Genomic DNA, 22,455 nt, shown 5'->3' with positions numbered 1-22,455 from the left:
TTTTTTTTTTTTTTTTTTTTTTTTTTTTTTTTTTACGGAGTCTTGCTGTGTCGCCCAAGCTGGAGTGCAGTGGCGTGATCTAGGCTCACTACAAGCTCCACCTCCTGGGTTCACGCCATTCTCCTGCCTCAGCCTCCCAAGTAGCTGGGACTATAGGCACCCGGCTAATTTTTCTCTTTTTTTTTTTTTTGTATTTTTAGTAGAGACGGCATTTCACCATGTTAGACAGGATAGTCTCAATCTCCTGACATTGTGATCCGCCTGCCTCAGCCTCCCAAAGTGTTGGGATTATAGGTGTGAGCCACCATGCCTGGCTGGGATCTGTTTGTTTTTTTTTCTGTTTCTCTTTTTTCATTTTTGAGACAGGGTCTCGTCTGTTGCCCAGGCTGAAGTGCAGTAGTGCAGCAGTATGATCTCAGCTCACTGCCGCCTTGACCTCCTGGGTTCAAGCAATCCTCCAGTCTCAGCTTCCCAAGAACCTGAGACCACAGGCGCATGCCACCATGCCCAGCTATTTTTTGTGTGTATTTTTTTGTAGAGACAAGGTTTCACCATGTTGCCCAGGCTGAGATCTGGTTGTTTAAAACTGTGTGGCACCTCCGCATTTGCTCTCTTCCTCCTTCTCCAGCCATGTAGGATGTGCCTGCTTCCCCTTCACCTTCTGCCATGATTGTAAGTTTCCTGAGGCCTCCCCAGCCATGCTTCCTGTACAGCTGCAGAGTCATGAGCCAATTAAACATCTTTTCTTTATAAATTACCCCATCTCTGGTAGTTCTTTGTAGTAATGTGAGAATGGACGAATACACCTTGGTTGTTAGAGGTTCAGTGCAGGGATTCTCACTTTTTCTCCATGGTACCCATGGCCATCATGCAAGTCTTTGGAAGCTGAGCAGAGTGACTCTATGCAGGAAGTTTCTGAAATAGGCTAAGTACTACCTGCTTCAGGGTATCCTCCCTCTGCATGTTGATTAGTAGTTGACCTGCTGAACTGTCCTGGGGAAAAGTTGAGGATTCCCATGCAGAAATCCAGCTGTATTCGTTTCCTATCATTGCCATAACAAATTACCACAAGCTTGGTGGCTTCGAATAACTCCAAGTTAAGTTGATCAGAAACTTGACATGGGTCTCACTGAACTAAAATCAAGGCACTAGTAGGGCTGCATTTCTTTCTGGAGGCTCTAGGAGATAATCTAGGTCCTCACCTCCCCAGCTTCTAGAGGCTGCCTGTATGTCTTGGCTCATGGCCCCATCCTCCATCTTTACTCCAGCCATATTTCATTGCTCCAACCCTTCTTCCCTAATCAAACCTTTCCTGACCACAGCTGGGAAAGATTCTCACTTTCAAGGGCTCATGTCATGAGACTGGGTTCACCTAATAATCCAGGATAATCTCCCTATCTCAAAATCCATAACCTTGATATCATTTGCAAAATCATTTTTGCCATGCAAGGTAATGCATTCACAGATGCTGTGAACTAGGACATGGACATCTTTGAGGGGCCATTATTCTTCCTATGCCCCAGAGCTTGTTCTCTCACATTCTGTCATGGTCATTCCAGGCCATGGCCAGAGAGTGTGGTCAAGGGTTGACCTATTTGGAAAGTCAGTTTGTGGTTATTTCCTTGGCTGCTTTGGGGATTGCCCTGTTGACCCTAACCAGTGTCTTTTCAGACTCTGAAATGAGAAGAGCAAGTCTGAAAAGTCCCTTTCCAAAGTTAGGAAGTGGCCTTACCTAGTGTGCTATGCTCTCTGGGTGCTTTTATTGAAAGCTATTCATGGCCAAGGCAGAAATTGATTTTACCTGCCTTAAAAAATTCCAGACCCAAATTATTTTGGGTAAACAACATGGAATATGCTACCTGGGGCTGTGATGGCCTGGATTAAAGCAGATTCGATGAAATTTGCCAAGGAGATCCATGGACCTGCCTGCCCTGTTGGAAGAAAAGGCGGAATTGTTTGCCCAGGTGCAGGCTTTGCAGGACTCCCTGGTTTCTGCAGGTGGATGTCCGCCCCACCAGGTTGGCCAAGGGCATGAGAATGGAGGATGAGGCCTGTCGTTAATCAGGCAGAAGGACCTTTTGCACTCTAGGTGTTGATGTGGGGGAATGCAACATCAAACCCATTGTCGTCTGGAGTTGTGGCAAAAGTTTCCTACAGAGAAGACAGAATATGTATGCATGACTAGAGACACCCTGATCCCTGGCCTATCTGGCCACCAAAGTTGTCCACCAGGGCTGCCGAATGTTTTCTCTCCAACACCCCAAGCACACAGGACATGCATGTTTTATAACCTCAACCCAGCCCCATTTTCTGTCCTAACCACTGTTCGTACTCTGCACTTTCCACCTGCTTCTGATATGTGTTCTCTTATCACCATGGATTCCAAACCTTACGGAGCAGAGCGAGCAGAGCTGGGTAAAACAAACAAGCAAACAAACAAGCCAACTCCCATCACTCTGAGGAAGGACCCTGCTGGCCCTGGGGTCCCCTCCATTTGTCCAGGGTGGGAATGAGAGAATGGATCCCAGCTGACTGCCTGGGTTCAAACCCTGCTTTGTGACCTTGGGCAAGTTTCTCTACCTCTCTGTGTGTTGGTTTTCTTAAATGGATATAGTAGTAGTACCTACATCTGATAGGGTTGTTGCTGGGATTAAATCTGAGCTGATACCAGTGCTCAGAACCATGAGTAGTACAGAGCACATGCTCCATATGTGTTAGTTGCTATCATTATCATCATGACCATTATTGTTTTGCTCATAATCACGTTTGTAAAAGACAGAACTGGAATCTGCGATCTTCTTATGACCTCAGGTGTATTATTTTGAGAAATGCATGTAATTATGTATCTCCCTTTTAGAATGAGAATTGGGGGCTAAGTTCCAAGGTGACATATATGAATCGATACTGATCTTTTGATCTCTAAATTCCTGGGATGCGGCACCCATTCAGGTACACGGGGCACTTGTTTCTTACCAGCTGTGGATGGGTTGGGGATGCCTGCAGGGTCTCCTAATTGGACTTGGACAGAGAGTCCTGCTTTTCTCTTTAATCCAGGGACAGTACAGGGGATCAAAGAGAAATTGCAGCCTTTGTGGAGAGTGATTTAGAGATTCAGAGATGAGGAGGGCCTGGTGTCTGGCCCATTTGGGTGGTGCCCTGTGGTCCGGAGTGTCCGTCACAATTCTGGGGTAGGTTTGCCACCTGAGCTATACCACTGATTTTAACTGCATCTCTAGTTGAGCTGAGCAGCAGACTTTTCCAAAGGTGGCCAAAGCCAGGAGGGGAAAGGCAGTCCCTGTATTAGCTGGTTCTCCATAGACTTGGGGAGTTTGTTAAACTTGTCTTAAATTCCCATCTCCTCCCTGAACACTGACAGACCTCAGCCCTGTTCATCTGGTCCCCTCCCCTTCCTTTCTCTTCCCAGCAGCTGGTATTTCCCTATCTTGGGTCCCACCTTCTCAGCATTCAAAGTGTTAACCATCAATTCTGATGGATGCAGCTATGCCGGTGTTTTCATTAGCGAGAAGCAAAGGCCTGCTTCTTGGTGATGAAAACATCAACAGTGGTATTTCCCTATCTAAAAATAAGGCTTTTATCTGGGAAGACAGTAATCCCAGCTTGCCCAGGACTTAGGGGGAGATGGTGGGATTTTCAGTTTTAAAATCAGGACACTCCTGGGCACACCAGGGTGAGTTGATCACGCAGTGATTGTCATTTTGGGTGGGTGGGGAAAGGAGCCCCGGACAGGCAGGCTGAGGAGACATTTGGGGATAGTTGAGGCCAGGAGAACTGCGGGGCCTGCTGAGGCGCTCCTTCAGGAGTAGTGGTTTTACTATCTCTGTAGGAGCTGCCTGTGATAAGGAATCTCATAGGCCTGTTAGGACAGGGTTTTTCTGTCTTTATAGGAGTTGCCTGTGATGAGGAATCTCACAAGCCTGTGAAGACAGGGTTTCACTGTCTCTGTAGGAGTTCACCGTGATGAGGAATCTCACAGGCCCGTGAGGACAGGGTTTCGCTGTCTCTGTAGGAGCTGCCTGTGATGAGGAGTCTCATAGACCTGTGAGGACGGCGGTCATTTGCTCCATGATGTGAGTTTTCATGGGGTACCTTTCGTGGTCCTGGCCCTGTGCTTCCATGGGGAATGGGAAGAAAATTCACATGGGCCAGACCACAAGGAGGCATTAGCACTTGTTCTGTAGGGAGGCTGACACTGTCCTGCTCTGAAGGAATGTAACCAATTGGGTGCTAAAGGAAGGAAGGAAGGAGGGACAGAAGGAAGGAAGGAAAGAGACAAAAGGAATGAAGGAGGAAGGAAGGAAGGAAGGAAAGAAGGAAAGAAGGAAGGGAAGGAAGGAAGGAAGGAAGGAAGGAAGGAAGGAAGGAAGGAAGGAAGGGGAAGGGAAAGGGATGGAAGGAAGAAAGGAAAGGAAAGAAGAAAGGAAAGAGAAAGACAGAAGGGAGGGAGGGAGGAAGGAAGGAAGGAAAGGAAAGGGGTGGAAGGGAGAAAGAAAGGAGGGAAGAAAGGAAAGAGAAAGAAGGGAGGAAGGAAGAAAAGAGGAAGGAAGGAAGGAAGAGAAAGACAGACGGAAGGCAGGACGGAAGGAAGGAAGGAGAGCAGATTATCCAAGGTTCCTAAGTGTTGGGTCAGGCATTGTTCTAGGCATTGTATGTGTACCATCTCATTTAATTCTTATCCGGCACTAAGAGGTAGGCACTATCATACTTTCATTGTACATAAAGACAGACAGACACTAGAAGGTCAGGTGACTTGCCAGTGGTCACACTGCCTGGGAGCACTGTGATTCCAATTTGCATTTTAATAACATTCCAGCAGAATGACCTAAGGAAAATGGCATCTTATCAGGGTTAACCTTGTCCAGGATACGGGAAAGATCAGAGGGTGAGGAATTCCAGCCAGAGAGACCCCCCAGGCGCCAGGCTCTGAGACCCGGCAAGAGCGGCTCCAAAAGCAGAAACGCTGCGCTGGGCGAGAGACTGATGGTCAGGTAGAGGGTGGGGAAGAGTCCAGTTTCCATCTTGGGCACCAGGAAAGACACTGGGGCCACCGAATGGAGAGAGGAGAGGGAGAGAGTGCACTTTATTCTTTGAAATCTATCTGCATCTTTGGCCAGCTTATTTAGCATCTCTGAAGTTCAGTTTCCTTGTTTATAAAACGGGAGGAATAATAGGATATGTCTTACACGATTTTGAGAGGATTAAATTCAACGACATCCATAAATGATTTAGAACCTTACCTGACGTCAGAGTAGGTAGTCAATGAATGGTAGTGGTGACGTGTTTTTTTGTTTGTTTGTTTGTTTGGTTTTTTGGGTTTTTTTTTTTTTTGAGACGGAGTCTTGCTCTGTCGCCCAGGCTGGAGTGCAGTGGCGCGATCTCGGCTCACTGCAAGCTCCGCCTCCCGGGTTCACGCCATTCTCCTGCCTCAGCCTCCTGAGTAGCTGGGACTACAGGCGCCCGCCACTGCGCCCGGCTAACTTTTTGTATTTTTAATAGAGACAGGGTTTCTCTGTGGTGGTCTCGATCTCCTGACCTTGTGATCCACCCGCCTCGGCCTCCCAAAGTGCTGGGATTACAAGCGTGAGCCACCGCGTCCGGCCAACGTTTTGTTTTGTTTTTGAGACAGGGTCTCCCTCTGACACCCAGGCTGGAGTGCAGTGGGGAAATCTCGGCTCACTGTAGCTTCGACCTCCTGGGCTCAGGCGATTCTCCCACCTCAGCTCCATAAGGAGCTGGGACTACAGGCACATGCCACCATACCTGGCTTTTTTTTTTTTTTTTAGTTTTTGGTAGAGACAGGGTTTCACCATGTTACCCAGGCTGCTCTTGAACTCTTGAGCTCAAGCAATCTGTCCACCTCGGCCTCCCCAAAGTGCTGGGATTACAGGTGTGAGCCACTGCACCAGGCCTATTATCTGTTTTTAAAGTCACCTTAGAAATTGTTGCTTTTTGAAGGATATTTTCCTTAATTCCTGTTCTGCAACTGAATGGGCTAGTATGTTCCTCCTGCATCTTGTTATTGAAGCGGCATCGTTAATCTGGGGTGATACCTGAGGTTCTTTGCCTCATGCCAAGGAAATCAAGGACACAGACACATGTGAAGTGAGGTTAAGGATGGAGGTTTAGGCCGGGCACAGTGGCTCACACCTGTAATCCCAGCACTTTGGGAGGCTGAGGAGGGCAGATCACGAGGTCAGGAGATTGAGACCATCCTGGCTAACACAGTGAAACTCTGTCTTTACTAAAAATACAGAAAATTAGCCAGCTGTGGTGATGGGTGCCTGTGGTGCCAGCTACTCGGGAGGCTGAGGCAGGAGAATGGCGTGAACCCGGGAGGCGGAGCTTGCAGTGAGCTGAGATTGCACCACTGCACTCTAGCCTGGGCGACACAGTGAGACTATGTCTCCAAAAAAAAAAAAAAATTAAAAAAAGAAAGAAAGGAATGATTTAGAGGCTGCTTTTTATTAAAAGGAAAACATTAGTGAGGACGTCCTTACCTCACTATCTGCCTAAATAATTTCTTTTGAACTCCTGTATCCTTATAACCCTTCTTCACGTGCTTCTGCATTCCCATGGTGTTGAACTTCAAGTTGTGATGGGGAGCGGCTGTGTTCTCCTCCCATTCCATGGAATTCCCTCTCTTTGAGGGGGTGGTAGAAAAAAGTCAGCCACCCACTGCTCAGGCTTTTGTCACCCCAAAAGTCGGAAAAAACCTTAGCCTTTTAACCGCTACAGATGACTGTGGTGTGAGCCTTTTCACCGCTACAGAGGACTGTGGTATCATTTCTGGAAAAGGAAGCAGTTCTCTGGGAGCTTGCCCACTCCGCCACGGGTCAAGGTGTGCTCAACCGTCCAGGTGTGCCCTTCTCTAGACCTTTTACAAGAGGTTTGTCTGGCTCCCAGACACGAATACTGGCCAGGGATTTTTGCCTTTTTGTCTCCTGGCTGAAGATCTGTTTGCTTTGCAATTTAGAAAGGGACTTAAGTTCCTAATTTTCACTTGGAGTAGGTATAGGATGTGTTACTTTAGAAGAAAAAAAAATCAGTGGTTCTTTAAGGACTGTGCAATTTGGCATAAAAATCTCACTAATTGAGGCTTGTTAAAAGGTACCCTGCACTCCATAATTGTCTGCTCTGGTGTGTTCAAGTTTGGGAGAGTAATGATGATGATGTTGATGATGATAATGACAATAATAGCTACCTTTATTGGGTGCCCAGGTATTCCAGTGTATCACACACAGATCTTGCATGATATAGGTGCATGTATCCCTATTTTTTTTTAAAAGGGAGAAACTGAGGCTCAGGGAGAACAAATGAATCACCTGAAGCCACACAATTAGTAAGTGGGGGGCCGAGGTTCACACGGCTCTCCCTGGCTCCAACGCCAACACCCACTCCCCTCCACCATGTTGCCTTGCAGAAACCTGATGTTGCCTGAAAAGGGAAATTTCAACTCATCAGGCAAATGGAGAGTCTCATATTTTTTTTTTTAATTTACAGAGCTATTCAAAATCAAGAGGTCTCAGTTCAATTTAAATATTGCATTTTAAGTGATAACCATCAGACTGGGAGCTGGGCACAGAAGGCAGCCTGGTGGACTTGCTGTGGGTGACTCAGGCCCTCTCACTTTCTCTCCCACCTCCCCTTCTCCTCCTCCCATAGATATGACTCTAGTGGGTGATCTCTTAGTAGTGAGAATTTGTGAACTTCTGGAAGGGAAAAAGTTCATGGACTTTGGCCCAGGAAAGAATGAGCAGGGAGGAGCTGTGAGGCACTTTCTATGGGGGACCTGGCCCCAGGCGCATGGGAGCCACTGGATTCAGGCCCCTGTCATTTTGTGAGCATTTCCTGTGCACTAGGAACACCCTGATGACCAAAGATGAGGGGCTGCTGACTCCAGACACCCCCAGAGAAAGGGGCAGAGAGACCCCAGCTCCTCCACCTATTTCCTCATGGAAGCAATAGAAGACCCAATAGGGCTGAACCCTGCCCATGTCCCAAGACCGTCTGCAGGGAATGGGACAATCTCTGGGTCCTGTCTTGATCCAAATGTCAGGCCTCCATGCAGGGGTGTGGGGGTGCAGGCTGGGGGCGTGGCGAGCAGCCAGGGCTCCTGCGTGTCCCTTTCACAAGCACCCACCATTCCACAAGCCAGATGCCGATGGTAATATCCCTCAGGCTCTCCCGGGTTGAGTTTACAACTCACACATTCCACGAGGGGTGTTCATCAATCCCATACGTCAACCCCCAAGCGTCAGTTGTACATGCAGTGAAGTTTCCTGTGCTTCAGGGACTGACATCCAGCCTCCATGGGCAGGACAGGCGCAGGGGAGGTGGGGAGGCCTGGCTGTGTGGCTTGAAGGCCAAGATCTTCCTGCTTGGCCACGAAGTACATGTTTGACTGCCAGTGTTCAAAGCGTGTGAGGCCACTGGGCATCCAGCAAAGGACCGGGAAGGGATTCAGGGAAGTGTGTGGGTGGGACTGGGAGGAGGGAGTCACCTCCCGTCTGATCTGCCTTAACTCTTTCTCTCTGGCTTTTCATCAGTTTGGTTCAGCTGCCAACAGAGAGAGCTTCTGGCCCCTTTGTTCCCCTCTGAGGACGACTCTCTGGCCTCCCACACCTCACTCTGTCTCTGACTCTGGCCTCCTCTGGTCACCTACTGTTTTTATTCAGCCTGAAGTCCCCCTGGCATGCTGGAACGGAGCGGCCCATTATCACTCACTCACTCTCCACATCCTGCGATGGATCCAAATCAGCTGCTTGCTCCCAGATCCCTCCACCAGACACCACATCTTTCTCCTGGTTTTCTGCAGGGACCAGCATCCTTCCTTGCACACAGGATGCTTGTCCTGCCTCCTTGGTTGAAAACCAGTTATCAGAAAATAATCAATTAAAATATAACCGCTTTGTGGCCTCTTTGTTAATCTTCTCTCCACTGCTTCCAAATTGTTTTTCATTATATTTGGGCAGAGTACAGAAAAGTGCTTACTTGATGAAATGTGTTTACCATGTAAACCCACACAGAATTTTCTAGAAAGATAGTAGAATCAAGGTGGTGAGTGAGAGGAGGTGGCCTGCTCTGGTGAGAAGGAGAGTGTGGGGTGCTGAGAAGCAGCCAAGAATGTCTTGGGGAGTCATCGCCCCGTCAGGTCTATGCCAGGATACCAGGCGTTTGTTTGGTCCTTAGAAGGCAGCGGCGGGGCAGGGATCTTCTAGTGGAAGGTGGCTGTGTGGGTGGCGCCCTGTACATGTAAGAGGCCATTTGCCTGAACAAAAAGAGGGAATTAAGAAGAAGGCCTTTTATTTAAATTTGGGTGGAGTAAGTATGAAAGGAGCCAACAGGGGAGTCTGTAATTTAGAGAGGGCATGTGGTGAGGAGGAACTGGTGACCTTGTGGTGCCATTTGGACCCGCAGAACTCAGGCCTTGGTGGGGAGCCCTGGGACAGGGAGGTTCACAAGGTCAGGACCCAGCAGCGTCCCCAGGTTCTCAGATGCTGAGGCTGGTATCCCAGGCCAACAGAATTTCTCAGAATGTGGCATCAGAGGCATTGGAGGCACCGTTTCTTTCTTTTGAGAATTACCTTTTGAGAATTACCTTTGTTGAGGAACTCAACAAAGTTGAATTTGAAAGGCAAACATGCAATTCTGGGTTATCCAAGCACCTAAGTCTTTGCTGGAAACAAAAAACACTCTACATTCTCAATCTGCTTAATTTGATTTGATCAGAAATGTGTATGTACAAAAATTTCCTTCGTAAGCTGAGAATCCTGCTGAGAAATTTTAGCCCAGAGTGCACTTAGCCTGAGAGAATTATCAGCGCTGGGGGAAAAGAAAACTGTGTGTGATAAAATGTCCCAATTATGGCGACAGTGTCAGTTATTCCCTCGGAATGTATGTCTTTATCCCATCATCTTGTCTGGCTAATGAATATGACCAAGGCCATCCTCTCCCATTATTGCTCAATAATGGGCAATGGAGATGGCATATCTTCGCCTTTATTTTTGCTGGCACATCCAGGCACTGAAGCACATTAAAGTAATAAAATTAGGCAGCAAGGCATCCCAGTCACTCCCACCATGTTCCCGTAACCCCCTCATTTACAACAGACTGAGACAGAAAGGAATTTTTTAGAGCGATTTGCGATGAGGCAACACTGGATATGTAAATTCTGTTTCATTGGCAGTCACCGCTGCCGGCTAATTCTAAAATGCCTAACAGCCTTCGGTTCACTAGCCGTGTTGGGTCGGGAAAATTCAGTTTTAAGGCCCCAAAGGAGGAAATGTGTAATTGCAACTTTCTTCCATGTCTTAAGCTGTGGCCGAACAGATACTGTCCCATCCTCTTTCTGGCCAGATGTTCCATCCCAGTGGCAGATCCGAGAAGGGGCCTGTTAAGAAGTTCAACTTTTTACTGAGTTGGATGACGAAGGCGGTTTTTATTTTTTGAAAAATTTATTGCTCCTACCGGCTTTATTCCCCCTAAAGAAGTGGCTGCCAGGGTTCAGGAAATAGCAAGAATAACAATTTCAAGGGAAATCACTGACTTGAGTTTGAGACCAGAGACTGAGCGGGCGGAGAGCCCCGTGCGATATAATCATCCTGCAGATGCCACGGTGAAAAGAGGCCACTGCAAGATGGGCCCATTCCGAGGCAGAGCTTTGTCGAGGGGCGCTTGAACAAGATGCCCTTCACTGGAACGGGACACATGCCCTCAGGAGAGAGTCGCCACATACACAGTGAGTTATAAGAGGATTCCAAAGGTTAGAGAGATGGGAGAAAAAACTCACACAGTTGCCCTACTTTGCAGAACTTATTTTAGACTTTGCTGTGCTTCGTGTAACTACTATAAAAATAAGAGGTTTACAAGCTACAGAGCAAGTCGGGACTGGCCAAAACATGTGTCCTTGGACTTTCGTCTCCCTGCTCCGCCTTTGCTTGGCTTGACTGTGCTCAAACCTGCACTAGTTAAGAAAGTCCCACGATTTAAGAGGGTTCCCAGGTCATCAGCCACTGGGAGTTTTCTCTAATTCAGCTCTGCACTTCCCCTTGCTCCAGAACAGGGAGTGAGGAGGACATGGGGGTGGCCTTCAACATGGCCATAGGGTGGTGGGACCCCAAGGTGGGGAACAGCCTCAGGTGGACGAGCAGGTGCTTTTCAGGGCCCATCTGCAGGGAGTCGTTGTGACCACTTGGATGTATGTGTCATAACTGTCCACCTTCCACCCTTCAGGCTCCCAGCAACTTCAAGGCCCCTGGGGAGATTCTCAGACCCTCCCCTCTAATAGGCAGAGAGGAAATGAATGCTGGCTTGGGGAGGGGAGAGTTGGAGGGGATGTGACGCACAGGCCCAGAGCTTAGGGACTCTGAATTCAGTAATCTGGGTCTATTGGTGCCCCTTCATATGCAGTAAGGTCGTCTATTAACTCTGTGTTTATGGAGCTGTATTTATCACCTAGAAAGGCCTGCAAGTCTTCTTATCAATGGATCCTCTAATTGGAGGTTCGCATCGTTTTGTCTTACACGTTGACAATACTGCTGGTGGCACCAGCCTTATCTCTTGCCCAAGATTGGACTAAGGTTGAACTCACAGCATGGTTTCTGACCACCGGCATTATGTCACTTTGGAGGAACGTGTTCCAAATTCACATTCCTGGGCCCCATGCAGCAGGACCCACTGAATCGAACTCTGTATATCTTTTAAATTAGCATGTTAACATTCTTTTCTTTTGTATTTAGGTAAAACTTATTGCGTTAAGCTGTTTGCGCGTTGCTATAAAGATACGTGAGACTGGGTAATTTATGAAGAAAAGAGGTTCAACTGGCTCAAATTCTGCAGGCTTTATAGGAAGCCTGGTGCTGGCATCTGCTCAGCTTCTGGGGGCAGCCTCACAAAGCTCACAGTCCTGGAGGAAGGCAAAGCGGGAGGAGACACATCACATGGCCAGAGCAGGAGCAAAAGGGAGGGGGAAGTGCCACATGCTTTTAAACAGCTCAGTCTTGCAAGAACTCACTCACTATCAAAACGGCAACAGCAAGGGGATGGTTCTAAGCCGTTCATGAGAAATCCATGCCCCCGACTCAGTCACCTCCTGCCAGGCCCTACCTCCAATACTGGGGATTACAATTCAACATGAGATTGGGGCTGGCACAAATATACAAACCATATCACTTATATTCAGTAAAGCACCCAAATCTTAGGACTTTTATCAATCAAATACACCCACGTAGCCACCATGCAGATCAAGACGTAGAACAACATTGCCACCACCCAGAAGGCTTTTTCCTTCTGTTTTTCCGAGACAATAGTATCTTCCAGGGACATCTGCTGTTCTGACTTCCACCATCGTAGACAAGTTTGACCTTTACCTAGCCTGAATCATGCAGGACGCTTTTGAGTCTGGTGTCTTTCTCTCAACATTATGTGTGTGAGATGCACTGTTGCTTGTATAATAGCTAATTATTTTCCATTGTGCTGTAGTATCTCAAGGCATGGATATACTAAACTGATACACATATTCTACTCTTGATAGCATCTGGGTTGTTTCCAGGTTTTAGTATTATACCAAAGCTGCTGAGAATATTTGATCCTTGGAGAGGATGGAGAGATAGAGGGAGGGAAAGGGCGTGTCTTTCTTTTTCACCTTTGGTGATGAAGGGAGTTCCTACTGCTGCTCCTCAGCTCAGAGGCCCAGTGTGGCAGGAAGTGGTGAGGTGGTGGGGAAGAAGAAAGAAAATGCTCAGTGCAGTGCATACGTGTACATGTGCATATGTGTGTGTGTGCATGTGCACGCATTGTGTGTGTGCATGTGCGTGCATGTGTGTGCATGTGCGTGCGTGCATGTGTGCATGTGTGTGCGTGCATGTGCATGTATGTACATGTGTGTGCATCCTTGTGTGTGCACACGTGTGTGCGTGTGTGCATGTGTGTGTGCTTGCGTGTGTGTGGGTTGTGTGTGTGCATGTGTGTGTGTGGTGTCCTCTCCCCCATCCCCTACATCCACCGCCAACTCCACGTTGAGGCTGGTAAATGGCCTCAGGAGGATATTCATAGTGTCATGATCATTCACATCAACCTGCAATGATTTTGCATGTGCACGTTGTGGTGTCGGCATGTATAATTGTGAGACTGGCTCAGATGGAAATCTCCTTCTCCACTTGTAGGCTGGTTATGATGGTGAGAGTATCGGAAATTGCCCATTTTCTCAGCGTCTCTTCATGATTCTCTGGCTGAAAGGCGTTATATTTAACGTGACCACAGTGGACCTGAAAAGGTAAGACAAGGCGTCTGCCTTACTGAAATAACTGTACCTAGTTCCCTACACACACACACACACACACACTTTCTCTCTCTCTCTCTCTCTCTCTCTCTGAGACCTAAGGCCCACGGTGCTGCATGGGCACGTCCATCCTCAGTTGGAGTCTGAACTGAAGCCCACGTTTGGGCCAAGCAGAGTCATGACAGGGTCGGCTGGGCTGGAGTCAGGAAGGAGCAGGAGTTAGGGTTGCCGTGAAGAACTTATTCCCCCGGTTGCTAGTCAGCTGTGACTCTCCCAAGCCTGTCTGAGCTGGTGACAGTGGGGAGAATTAACTTTTTCACCTCTGTTTGTTGATGTGCCCCTTTGTGCTCCGTATTCACAAAGGGGCACATCAACAAGCCCATCATTTGTTAATGAATGCCTTTACTTTCATCGCCAGCAAGAAATTTTTGTAAACCCACACGCTACTTTGCAGTTCTCAAGAGCTGCTTCTCTTAAACTGGGGAGGACACGGCTAAGCCCTGGAAATGAGTCCAGATTCTCCCGGCGGCCCATAAACACGGCTGTTTCCTCCCACCTAGGAAACCCGCAGACCTGCAGAACCTGGCTCCCGGAACAAACCCTCCTTTTATGACTTTTGATGGTGAAGTCAAGACGGATGTGAATAAGATCGAGGAGTTCTTAGAGGAGAAATTAGCTCCCCCGAGGTAGGCCTCAGAAAACTGGTGTTCGTAACTTGATTGTCACTTTCCCCCACGAGTAGTCAATTCTACAGCTCTGGGCAGCGTGTGTGTGGTTTTCCGCAGCCCACGGAGCTCACTTCCTTCATCATACCCCTGGTGTAACCAGATTACAGTTCGGGGGCCTGGGCTTCATTGTGCTGCACCTGCAGCTTGGCAGTCAGGGTTTGATGGCAGGAAGTGGGAGAACATGGGTCCAGGGTGGGTGGTTGGCTGTATCCTAGACACCCTGCTGGAAGCTATGCGGTATGTGTTAGGAAGAAGTATCATGGATTGTTGGACCTCAGGGGAACTATTTCTAGTCCATCCCCTTCATTTTACTAGGGAGGGACCTGAGACCAGCAAGGTCAGGTGGGTTCTTGTGTCCCAGGACTGGCCACTGCCAGGAATCAACAACAACCACAATCCAAACCTCTCCGTCCAGTGCCATTCTCCTAGATGGTGTGACTTCCCAACTTTCGAGAGGAAAAGGGTCAGGAAAACATTGAAGGAAAGCTTTTCATTTTCATACCCAGAGAAAGCTGTTTTTCTCCATTGTATAATATTGTCTTAACTAGAACATCGCTTGTCTGTGATCCTCCAATCTTGAACTTTTCAAGGTATCCCAAGCTGGGGACCCAGCACCCCGAGTCTAATTCGGCAGGAAACGACGTGTTCGCCAAATTCTCAGCGTTTATAAAAAACACAAAGAAGGATGCAAATGAGAGTGAGTACCTCCCATCCTCCTGTTTTCTGTTTCAACACGGACTCGAGCCTTAGCACGGCAGCTCATGAGCTCCTGGGGCATTCTCATCTATGTCCCAGTGGGTAGAGAAGTGAGTCTGGAGATACAGAACAAGCTCCTCCAACTTTGAATCTGCACGTGGGCTTCAAGAGATGGAATGCTTCTTTTGAGGCTGGGAACCCAGAAAACGACATTTTTAGGGAAAATAGTCACCACCCAGGTGTTCCAGCCACACCCTGGGAATCATGTTCAATGATGTTTCTGCCAGTCCCCGCCTCCCCACAGGCTTTCCATAAATAGTTTTGAATAAATAAATGACATCTAGAAGTAGCAATATTGTGTAGACAGCAGCAGTGTGATTTTCCAGAGAGGAGTGAGCTCTTTATTCAGATACTCTACATCCACCTCCTGCCTTCCCAGCACCCATTGCTGGTTGGCCACGTCTCAGCGAGGAAGGGAAGCAAACTCCATCATAGCTGGTGAAAAGTGACACACACTTGCAAGACCTCTGTTTGTGATTTCTTGCCTTCCTGTTTTAGTTTATGAAAAGAACCTGCTGAAGGCCCTGAGAAAACTGGATAATTACTTAAATAGCCCTCTGCCTGATGAAATAGATGCCTACAGCACGGAGGATGCCACTGTTTCTGGAAGGAAGTTTCTGGATGGGGACGAGCTGACGCTGGCTGACTGCAACCTCTTACCCAAGCTCCATATTATTAAGGTTCGTCTTCTCTCCTGACACGTGTGCCGAGGACACGAAATGGGCTTTGTTTTGTTTTGTTTTTATTTGTGTTTGGGCCAGACATTTAAACGGTCTGAAATGTGGACACTTGGATTAAAAACACTAGTTCTGTTCAGGACAGCCGAGCCCCAGCTTTCGTACACACAGAAGATGGGCTTCGGGTGTTCTCGGGAAGTGCCTGGGAACGTGGCCCCACCTTCTGCTTCTCTCTCAGCCTGACTCACGCAGCCTAAAGAGAGGTTATGTGAAAGCAGCCTGAGGAATTTCATCGATTATACCTGGCATTAGCAATTGAGAATTAGAGATGAGGCGTGTGGAATCTGGGGCTGTTAAAATGTGAACTCGGTCAACTGTTGGTGACTGTAGGGCTCTACACGGCCCTTTCTAGGCATGACAGAGGAGTGTCCTGTTAGCTCTTAACAGTGACCCTTGGCCAGGTGCAGTGGCCTGTAATCCCAATGATTTGGGAGGCTGAGGTGGGAGGATCGCTAGAGGCCAGGAGTTCAAGACCAGCCTGGGCAACATAGCGAGACCCCCATCTATACAAAAAATAATTTTAAAAAAATTAGCCGGGCATGGTGGCATGTACCTGTAGTCCCAGCTACATGGGAGGCTGAGGCTGGAGGATCACTTGAGCCCAGGAACTTGAGGCTGCAGTGAGTTAAGGAGGTGGCATTGCACTCTGGCCTGGGTGACAGAGTGAGACCCCATCTCTAAAAACAATTAGGTTATTAATTATTTATTTGAAAAAAAAATGGACCTTCAACATCCAGGGAGCAGCTGGCAGCTTTTGGCTGAGTCTCTGCCATATTTGGTGCCCTGCCTTCACATATAGTAGCTGAACATGATTTAAGAGCCATGAGTCATGTATTACTAGGGCTCAAAGACCTCCCAGACCAGTGGTTCTCCAACGTTAGTAGGCATACAAACTGTCTGGGGAGCTTTTTAGAAATGTGAGTCCCCAGACCGGGCGTGGCAGCTCACGCCTGTAATCCCAGCACTTTGGGAGGCCAAGGTGGGCAGATCACGAGGTCAGGAGATCGAGACCATCTTGGCTAACACGGTGAAACCCCGTCTCTACTAAAAATACAAAAAATTAGCCGGGTGTGGTGGTGGGCGCCTGTACTCCCAGCTACCTGGGGGGCTGAGGCAGGAGAATTGCTGGAACCTGGGAGACAGACGTTGTGGTGAGCTGAGATCCCGCCACTGAACTCCAGCCTGGGCGACAGAGCAAGACTCCATCTCAAAACACACACACACCCACACACACACACACACGAAATGTAAGTCTCCGATCCACTGCTTCCAAGAGTGACCCCTGGAGCTCCAAGCAGATATCCCCACACTTGGACTCCCTAGCTGTTGGTGTTTCTCAGCAAAGCAGCCCTCCCAGCCGCTCTATCACTTACAGAAGTCGAATGCGATTGTTATGATGAGATTGCTATGTCCTTGGCCCTTAGCAGCTCCAGATACCTCAGGAGGAAGCCCATGCCTGGCTCTGGGGCATTTTAATGATTAAAATCCTGCCAGGGCCGGAGCCAGGTGGTTGGTATAAGGGTAGGGGAGATGGAAGAAACACTGGGAAAAATAAGTCATGGACTGCGTGTTCTAATAACCCATTTAGTTAGCATTTAGAAATTATAAGTTAGCGGCCAGGCGCAGTGGCTCATGCCTGTAATCCCAGCACTTTAGGAGGCCAAGATGGGCAGATCACTTGAGGCCAGGAGTTTGAGACCAGTCTGGCCAACATGACGAAACCTCATCTCTACAAAACATTAAAAAATTAGCCAGGTGTGGTGGTGTGCACCTGTAGTCCCATGCATTCGGGAGGCTGAGGCACGAGAGTCACTTGAACCCAGGAGGCAGAGGTTGCAGTGAGCACTCACTCTAGTCTGGGCAACAGAGCAAGATTGTGTCAAAAAATATATAAATAGATAAATAAGTTACAGGTTAACTTCATACAGTCTATGGTGCTGAGGCTCCCGTGGGCACTGGCCACCCTTGGTGACTCTGCTCCATTCTTTTGCCTTTGTCTTCCTGCATTTCTTCTTTCTATCCTCTTCTCTCAGTCCTGGCCCTGTTGCTCCCTTTTTCTCCCTTCCTTTTTGTGCTTGAGGTTACTGACTTGAAATGCAGGCCTTCAGGAGATTGCCGATCCCTTGGGCAGATGTCTTTTCAATAGCCTTGCCAGTCCAAGGACATCTAAAATTTAATGAAAGCATCTCCACCCCTCAAAACCTGCTAAATTTGGGAGCTGCCTTCAACAGGATATTTATGTAGTTGTGTTTTGACTAAGTCCCTTCTGGTCAATGCTTTTTAGTCCCTACTGTGACCAGCATAGCATTGCAGAAATACATGAACGTTGAGGAAGAGGGGGAGAAATATCCCAGCCACAGAGCATTCGTGGCCCCTTGTGTAGCTCCCATGAGAAAAGAGGATTTTAAATTTCAGTAGAAAGGGTAAGCTTTACAGGGAGATCGCAGTTCACGGCTCCACTATAAGACCCAGCAGCAAAATCTACAAAGCCATTTAGCACTCAACACCCAATAGCTTACTGATCTTCCAGGATGGAGTACTTCTGCAAGGAAATGAGAATCAATCTAAGGGAATTATGGTAAAAGATGAGAGTGTGAAGGGATTTATAATTTATTCCCCTGCCAGAAACCCAGCAGAAACAATATAAAAATAGGGTATTAGTGTCATCTTTTGTAAAACTACCAAGGGATGACAGATCACCGACTTAAAGAGTGGGAAGCTTCTTTCAGTGGGAGGAGCCACAGAACCATTACGTGTTTCTCCATATCATTAGCAAAGTTCAGATTTCTCAAAAGGTAAAGGACACAGTCCTGAAATCCCCAACTCAAATTTCTTTGCTTGAGGACTAGAGCATGAGGCGGGCCAGGAGGGAGGCAGGGACCTTCCCAGTAGAGACTATTGTTGAGCTGAGAGCTCTAGGGAGGCAGAATTGAAGGAGGAACCATACAGAGGCACCATCTTTCTAGGCTGTGACCCAGCCCCCAATCCACAGGAATAGTCTGGAGGGGAAGTAAAGTGGGAGGAAAGGAGGGAAGTGTCATTTTGCATTGTGACTGCTGAGCAGAGAAAATAAATTAAGTCAAGAGAGAGATTACGAATTGCCCAAGCTTCGTTTTTAGCCACAGTGGCCTTCTGCCTAATCTGTGAGCCTCAGAGTGGAGGATGCCCTGACCCTAACCCTAACCCTAACCCTAACCCCAACTCTAATGTGTCTCTCTGGGGCAGAGCAGTGGTTGGTGAGAAGGTGCTTGGGAGCAAATATTCCAACTGGCTGGCCACCTGCCCTGTCTCACTCCCTTTGCCCTCCCCACTGCTTTTAAACAAATGATAGGTCCAGTAGATCTGCCTTATTCAAAGATGGCCAATACCAGAGAGAATGCCAGTGAGACCTTGGTGTAGACAGAGTTGATTGAAAAGGAGGGGGTTGGAGGGAGGAACGATAAAGACAAGAAACAAAAACAGAAAAAAGGCAGATGGGAAATACATATATGATCAAGAACTGCTCCTCCAGCACATCAAAGAACGTTTCATACAGAAACTTTTCTACAGCCTCAAAGAAATGAAAGAGAATATGGGCTTTTTGAGAAAAAACTCGAAGACAAGACACAAGATGTTGAAAAATACACTATCACAAAGGGGATGGCAATCAGGCTGGCAGAGCTCAAGAAGAAAAGTAAAGACAAATAAAAGAACTGCAGAAATAAAAGTCCTGTTAGAAGTAGTAAGACGCAGACAAAGACATTGCTGAAATTGATTTCCTCTGACATTCGCACACATCTTGTAGAGTTGGTTGTGGTATGTGGTGTGTGTTTGTAGCCTTGCTGTCAGTGATTTGGAAGACAAGCCTGAGAAAATCATCTAAAATCAAATGGGGAAAAACAAAAAAGGTGATTAGAGAGATCCCAGGTATACACCAGGGACAAGAGAACAGAAAAGGTAAAGGAAAAAAAAAAAAGGGAGTGTTCAAGGAGGAAATGACTTGCTCTAAAGGATGACCTGAATCTTTAGTTTAAATGGCATGCCATGTTAAACATAGCCCCAGAAAGAGCAACACACTGAGACATACTCGATACATTACTGAGCTTTGAGAATAAAAAATAACCCTTTTTGGCACCTAAACAACAATAATACTGTAATAACAATAACAGTAATAATAATAAAAAGAATGAAATCGAGTAAAGCCACTGAAATAGGGAAGAAATTCGGACTGGCCCCAGATGTCTTCATGAACCCATTACAAATCAGAAAATTGTGGTTTAACATCTACAGAGAATTAAGGAAAAGGATGTGTGAGGTAAGAATTTTATATCTAGGCAATTATCGTTTTTACCTAGACCTCTGGTCTCTTGTTTAAAAAGCATAAAATTGCTCTATGATGACATAATAAAATCATAATCAAAGTGAGAATCCAGAAACAGAGAAGGTATGTGAAGTGAAAGAACAGGCACTAAACAGAGAACCCCTTTAAATCTGAAACTAGTTCTAAGACCAAACAGCAGTGGGAATTATAGGGACAGAACAGAGTCAGAATATAATAAACTATGTTGTTACCACACTTGGAAGGAGGATAAGGGAGAAGAAATGGAAAGAAACATAGATACATAAACTCCCTCATCTGTCATCACCACGAGTTAACAGGCAGCATCTAAAATGAAGGCCGGGTGCAGTGGCTCACACCTGTAATCCGAGCACTTTGGGAGGCTGAGGCGGGTGGATCACTTGAGGCCAGGAGTTCAAGACCAGCCTGGACAAAGTAGTGAAACCCCGTCTCTACTAAAAAGACAAAAATTAGCTGGGTATGGTGGTGCATGCCTGCAATCCCAGCTACTCGGGAGGCTGAGGCAGGAGAATCGCTTGAATCTGGGAGGCGGAGGTTGCAGTGAGCTGAGATCCTCCACTGTACTCCAGCCTGGGTGACAGAGTGAGACTGTCTCAAAAAAACAGAAAACAAAACAAACTTGATAAATCAAGAAATACAGAATTCCTATATATTTAAAGTCATATAGGAAACCACTGGAGAGTTAACATGATCATAAACCTTTTAAATGACCAGAAAGGGGGACACACACATGCATACAGAAGAAAGACAGAAAACCAAGTTCAGTGACACATTCAGAGGCATGGCCTTAAACGATGTACACAGGAAAGTTAAAACAAAAATATGGGCAAAGAAAAACCAGGTACATACAAACAAAAGAAAAGCGGACTTCTTAACATGAGTATCAAGAAGTTGGCATTCAAGGAAGAGGTGTCAAACAATTTAGGAGGCTCTTGAAATTTATATGGTCCTTCTTTGCTGTCACATTGCATCAATGATTGCTGTCCTCCGAAGTCTGTGCAGTAAGTCCCGAAGATCTTCTCGTTAATCCCACACCTGCATCATGCAGACATCCGGGGAACCAGTGGGATGGGAGGCAGCGAAGCCGAACTGGCCTCTGTGGCTCCGGGTGTCTACTTCAAGCTGAATCGTGCCCTCCTCCCAATTCCTGTGTTGATATCCCAACCCCCAGTAGCTCAGAATGTGACCTTATTTAAAAACAGGGTCTTCACAGATGTAATTAGTGAAAATAAAGTCATACTGAAGTGAGATGGACCTAATCCAGGATGGCCAGTCTCCCTGCAAACCGGGGAAATTTGAAACACAGACACAGGGAGAAGGCCGTGTGAAGATGGAGTTATACTTGCACAGCCAAGGCACTGCCAGAAGTGGAGAGAGATCCTTCCCTAATGCCTTCAGAGGATGCGTGGCCCTGCTGATACCCTCATCTTGGACTTCTGGCCCCCAGAACTAGGAGTCAGTAAACTTCTGTTGTTCTAAGCCTCCCAGCATGTGTTGCTTTATTATGGCAACCCTAGCAAACTGGCACAGTCCCCAGTGTCCTGCACATCTTTCTGACTAATTCCCCAGCTGTACCCCTCTTGCTAGAGGAAGCGTCTCACGCCGCTGTGGTTCTCGTGATGCTGTTTCTCGACTGCTTTTTCCTTACACCCACCGTCCCCATGAGGGTATGGATTTGCAACTGCTTTGTTCATGAATCTATCCTCCGCACAGGTGGGCCCTGCAATCAGACGATGCTCTTAGTGGCAGCATGATGGCATTCAGGAGGAATAAAATGCACAGATGTTTGGGACTGCAGGAAGTGAGGTTCAGCAAGTAGGAAGAGAGGGCACCATTTAAATGGCAGATCCGACATGCATCTTTATTCACAAAGCACCTAATAACACAGTAGCACAACATATGGAAAGAATAACAGGCAACACAGGGAGAAATCCACCAGAGTCCAAAGCATACTCATGCCAGCGGATCCCAAGGCCCAGCTGTGACAAACTGGTGGGGACTATGTGCAGCCACTGTAGTGAGTCCAGGACCTTTAGAGCCCTCCCCACACCCAAGATGGCCCTATGCAAGTCAAAAGGCCGTGGTGGGTAGCCCGGATGACTATAGGATGACATGGGAAGCTGGGAAAGAATGTATTACATGCCTCAAAAGAATGGACTGTCTGACTTGGGAGCCTACCTTAGTAAGTTTCCCCTTTACTGATGATTTTCTCTTCATTTTCAGATTGTGGCCAAGAAGTACAGAGATTTTGAATTTCCTTCTGAAATGACTGGCATCTGGAGATACTTGAATAATGCTTATGCTAGAGATGAGTTCACAAATACGTGTCCAGCTGATAAAGAGATTGAACACGCATATTCAGATGTTGCAAAAAGAATGAAATGAAGCTGGGCTGTTTTCTGTCTTATTTTTCAGTTGAGTGAGTGAGGATATGAAAAGAGTGTGTTCTATGCATTTCCCCCAAATAAGTCCTTCACAAAATAACACCTGTAGTGGGATCCACTCAACCCCAAATGATACACGGCCTTGTAATTTGTCAACTCACTCATGTATCTGAATATACCAGTATCTGTTGCTAGACACACCAATTGTTCCGTT

At 47.2% G+C, this 22,455-nt stretch overlaps 1 protein-coding gene across 1 annotated transcript in view; it reads left to right on the top strand.

Moving 5' to 3' along the window:
• CLIC6 (chloride intracellular channel 6) overlaps positions 1-22,243 on the top strand; it is a 44,970-nt gene extending 22,727 nt beyond the window's left edge. The window contains exons 2-6 of the mRNA XM_025379893.1: positions 13,182-13,291; positions 13,858-13,983; positions 14,616-14,722; positions 15,280-15,461; positions 22,081-22,243. Of these exons, the coding sequence (XP_025235678.1) occupies positions 13,182-13,291; positions 13,858-13,983; positions 14,616-14,722; positions 15,280-15,461; positions 22,081-22,242 (687 nt within the window). The 3' untranslated portion in view covers position 22,243. The remainder of the gene's footprint in view (positions 1-13,181; positions 13,292-13,857; positions 13,984-14,615; positions 14,723-15,279; positions 15,462-22,080) is intronic.
• Positions 22,244-22,455: the final 212 nt, after the last annotated feature.

The sequence above is a fragment of the Theropithecus gelada genome, chromosome 3, assembly GCF_003255815.1.
Source record: "Theropithecus gelada isolate Dixy chromosome 3, Tgel_1.0, whole genome shotgun sequence".
Lineage (NCBI taxonomy): Eukaryota > Metazoa > Chordata > Mammalia > Primates > Cercopithecidae > Theropithecus > Theropithecus gelada.
The sequence above is the reverse complement of the archived record's forward strand: the minus strand, read 5'-3'. Positions and strand labels throughout refer to the sequence as shown.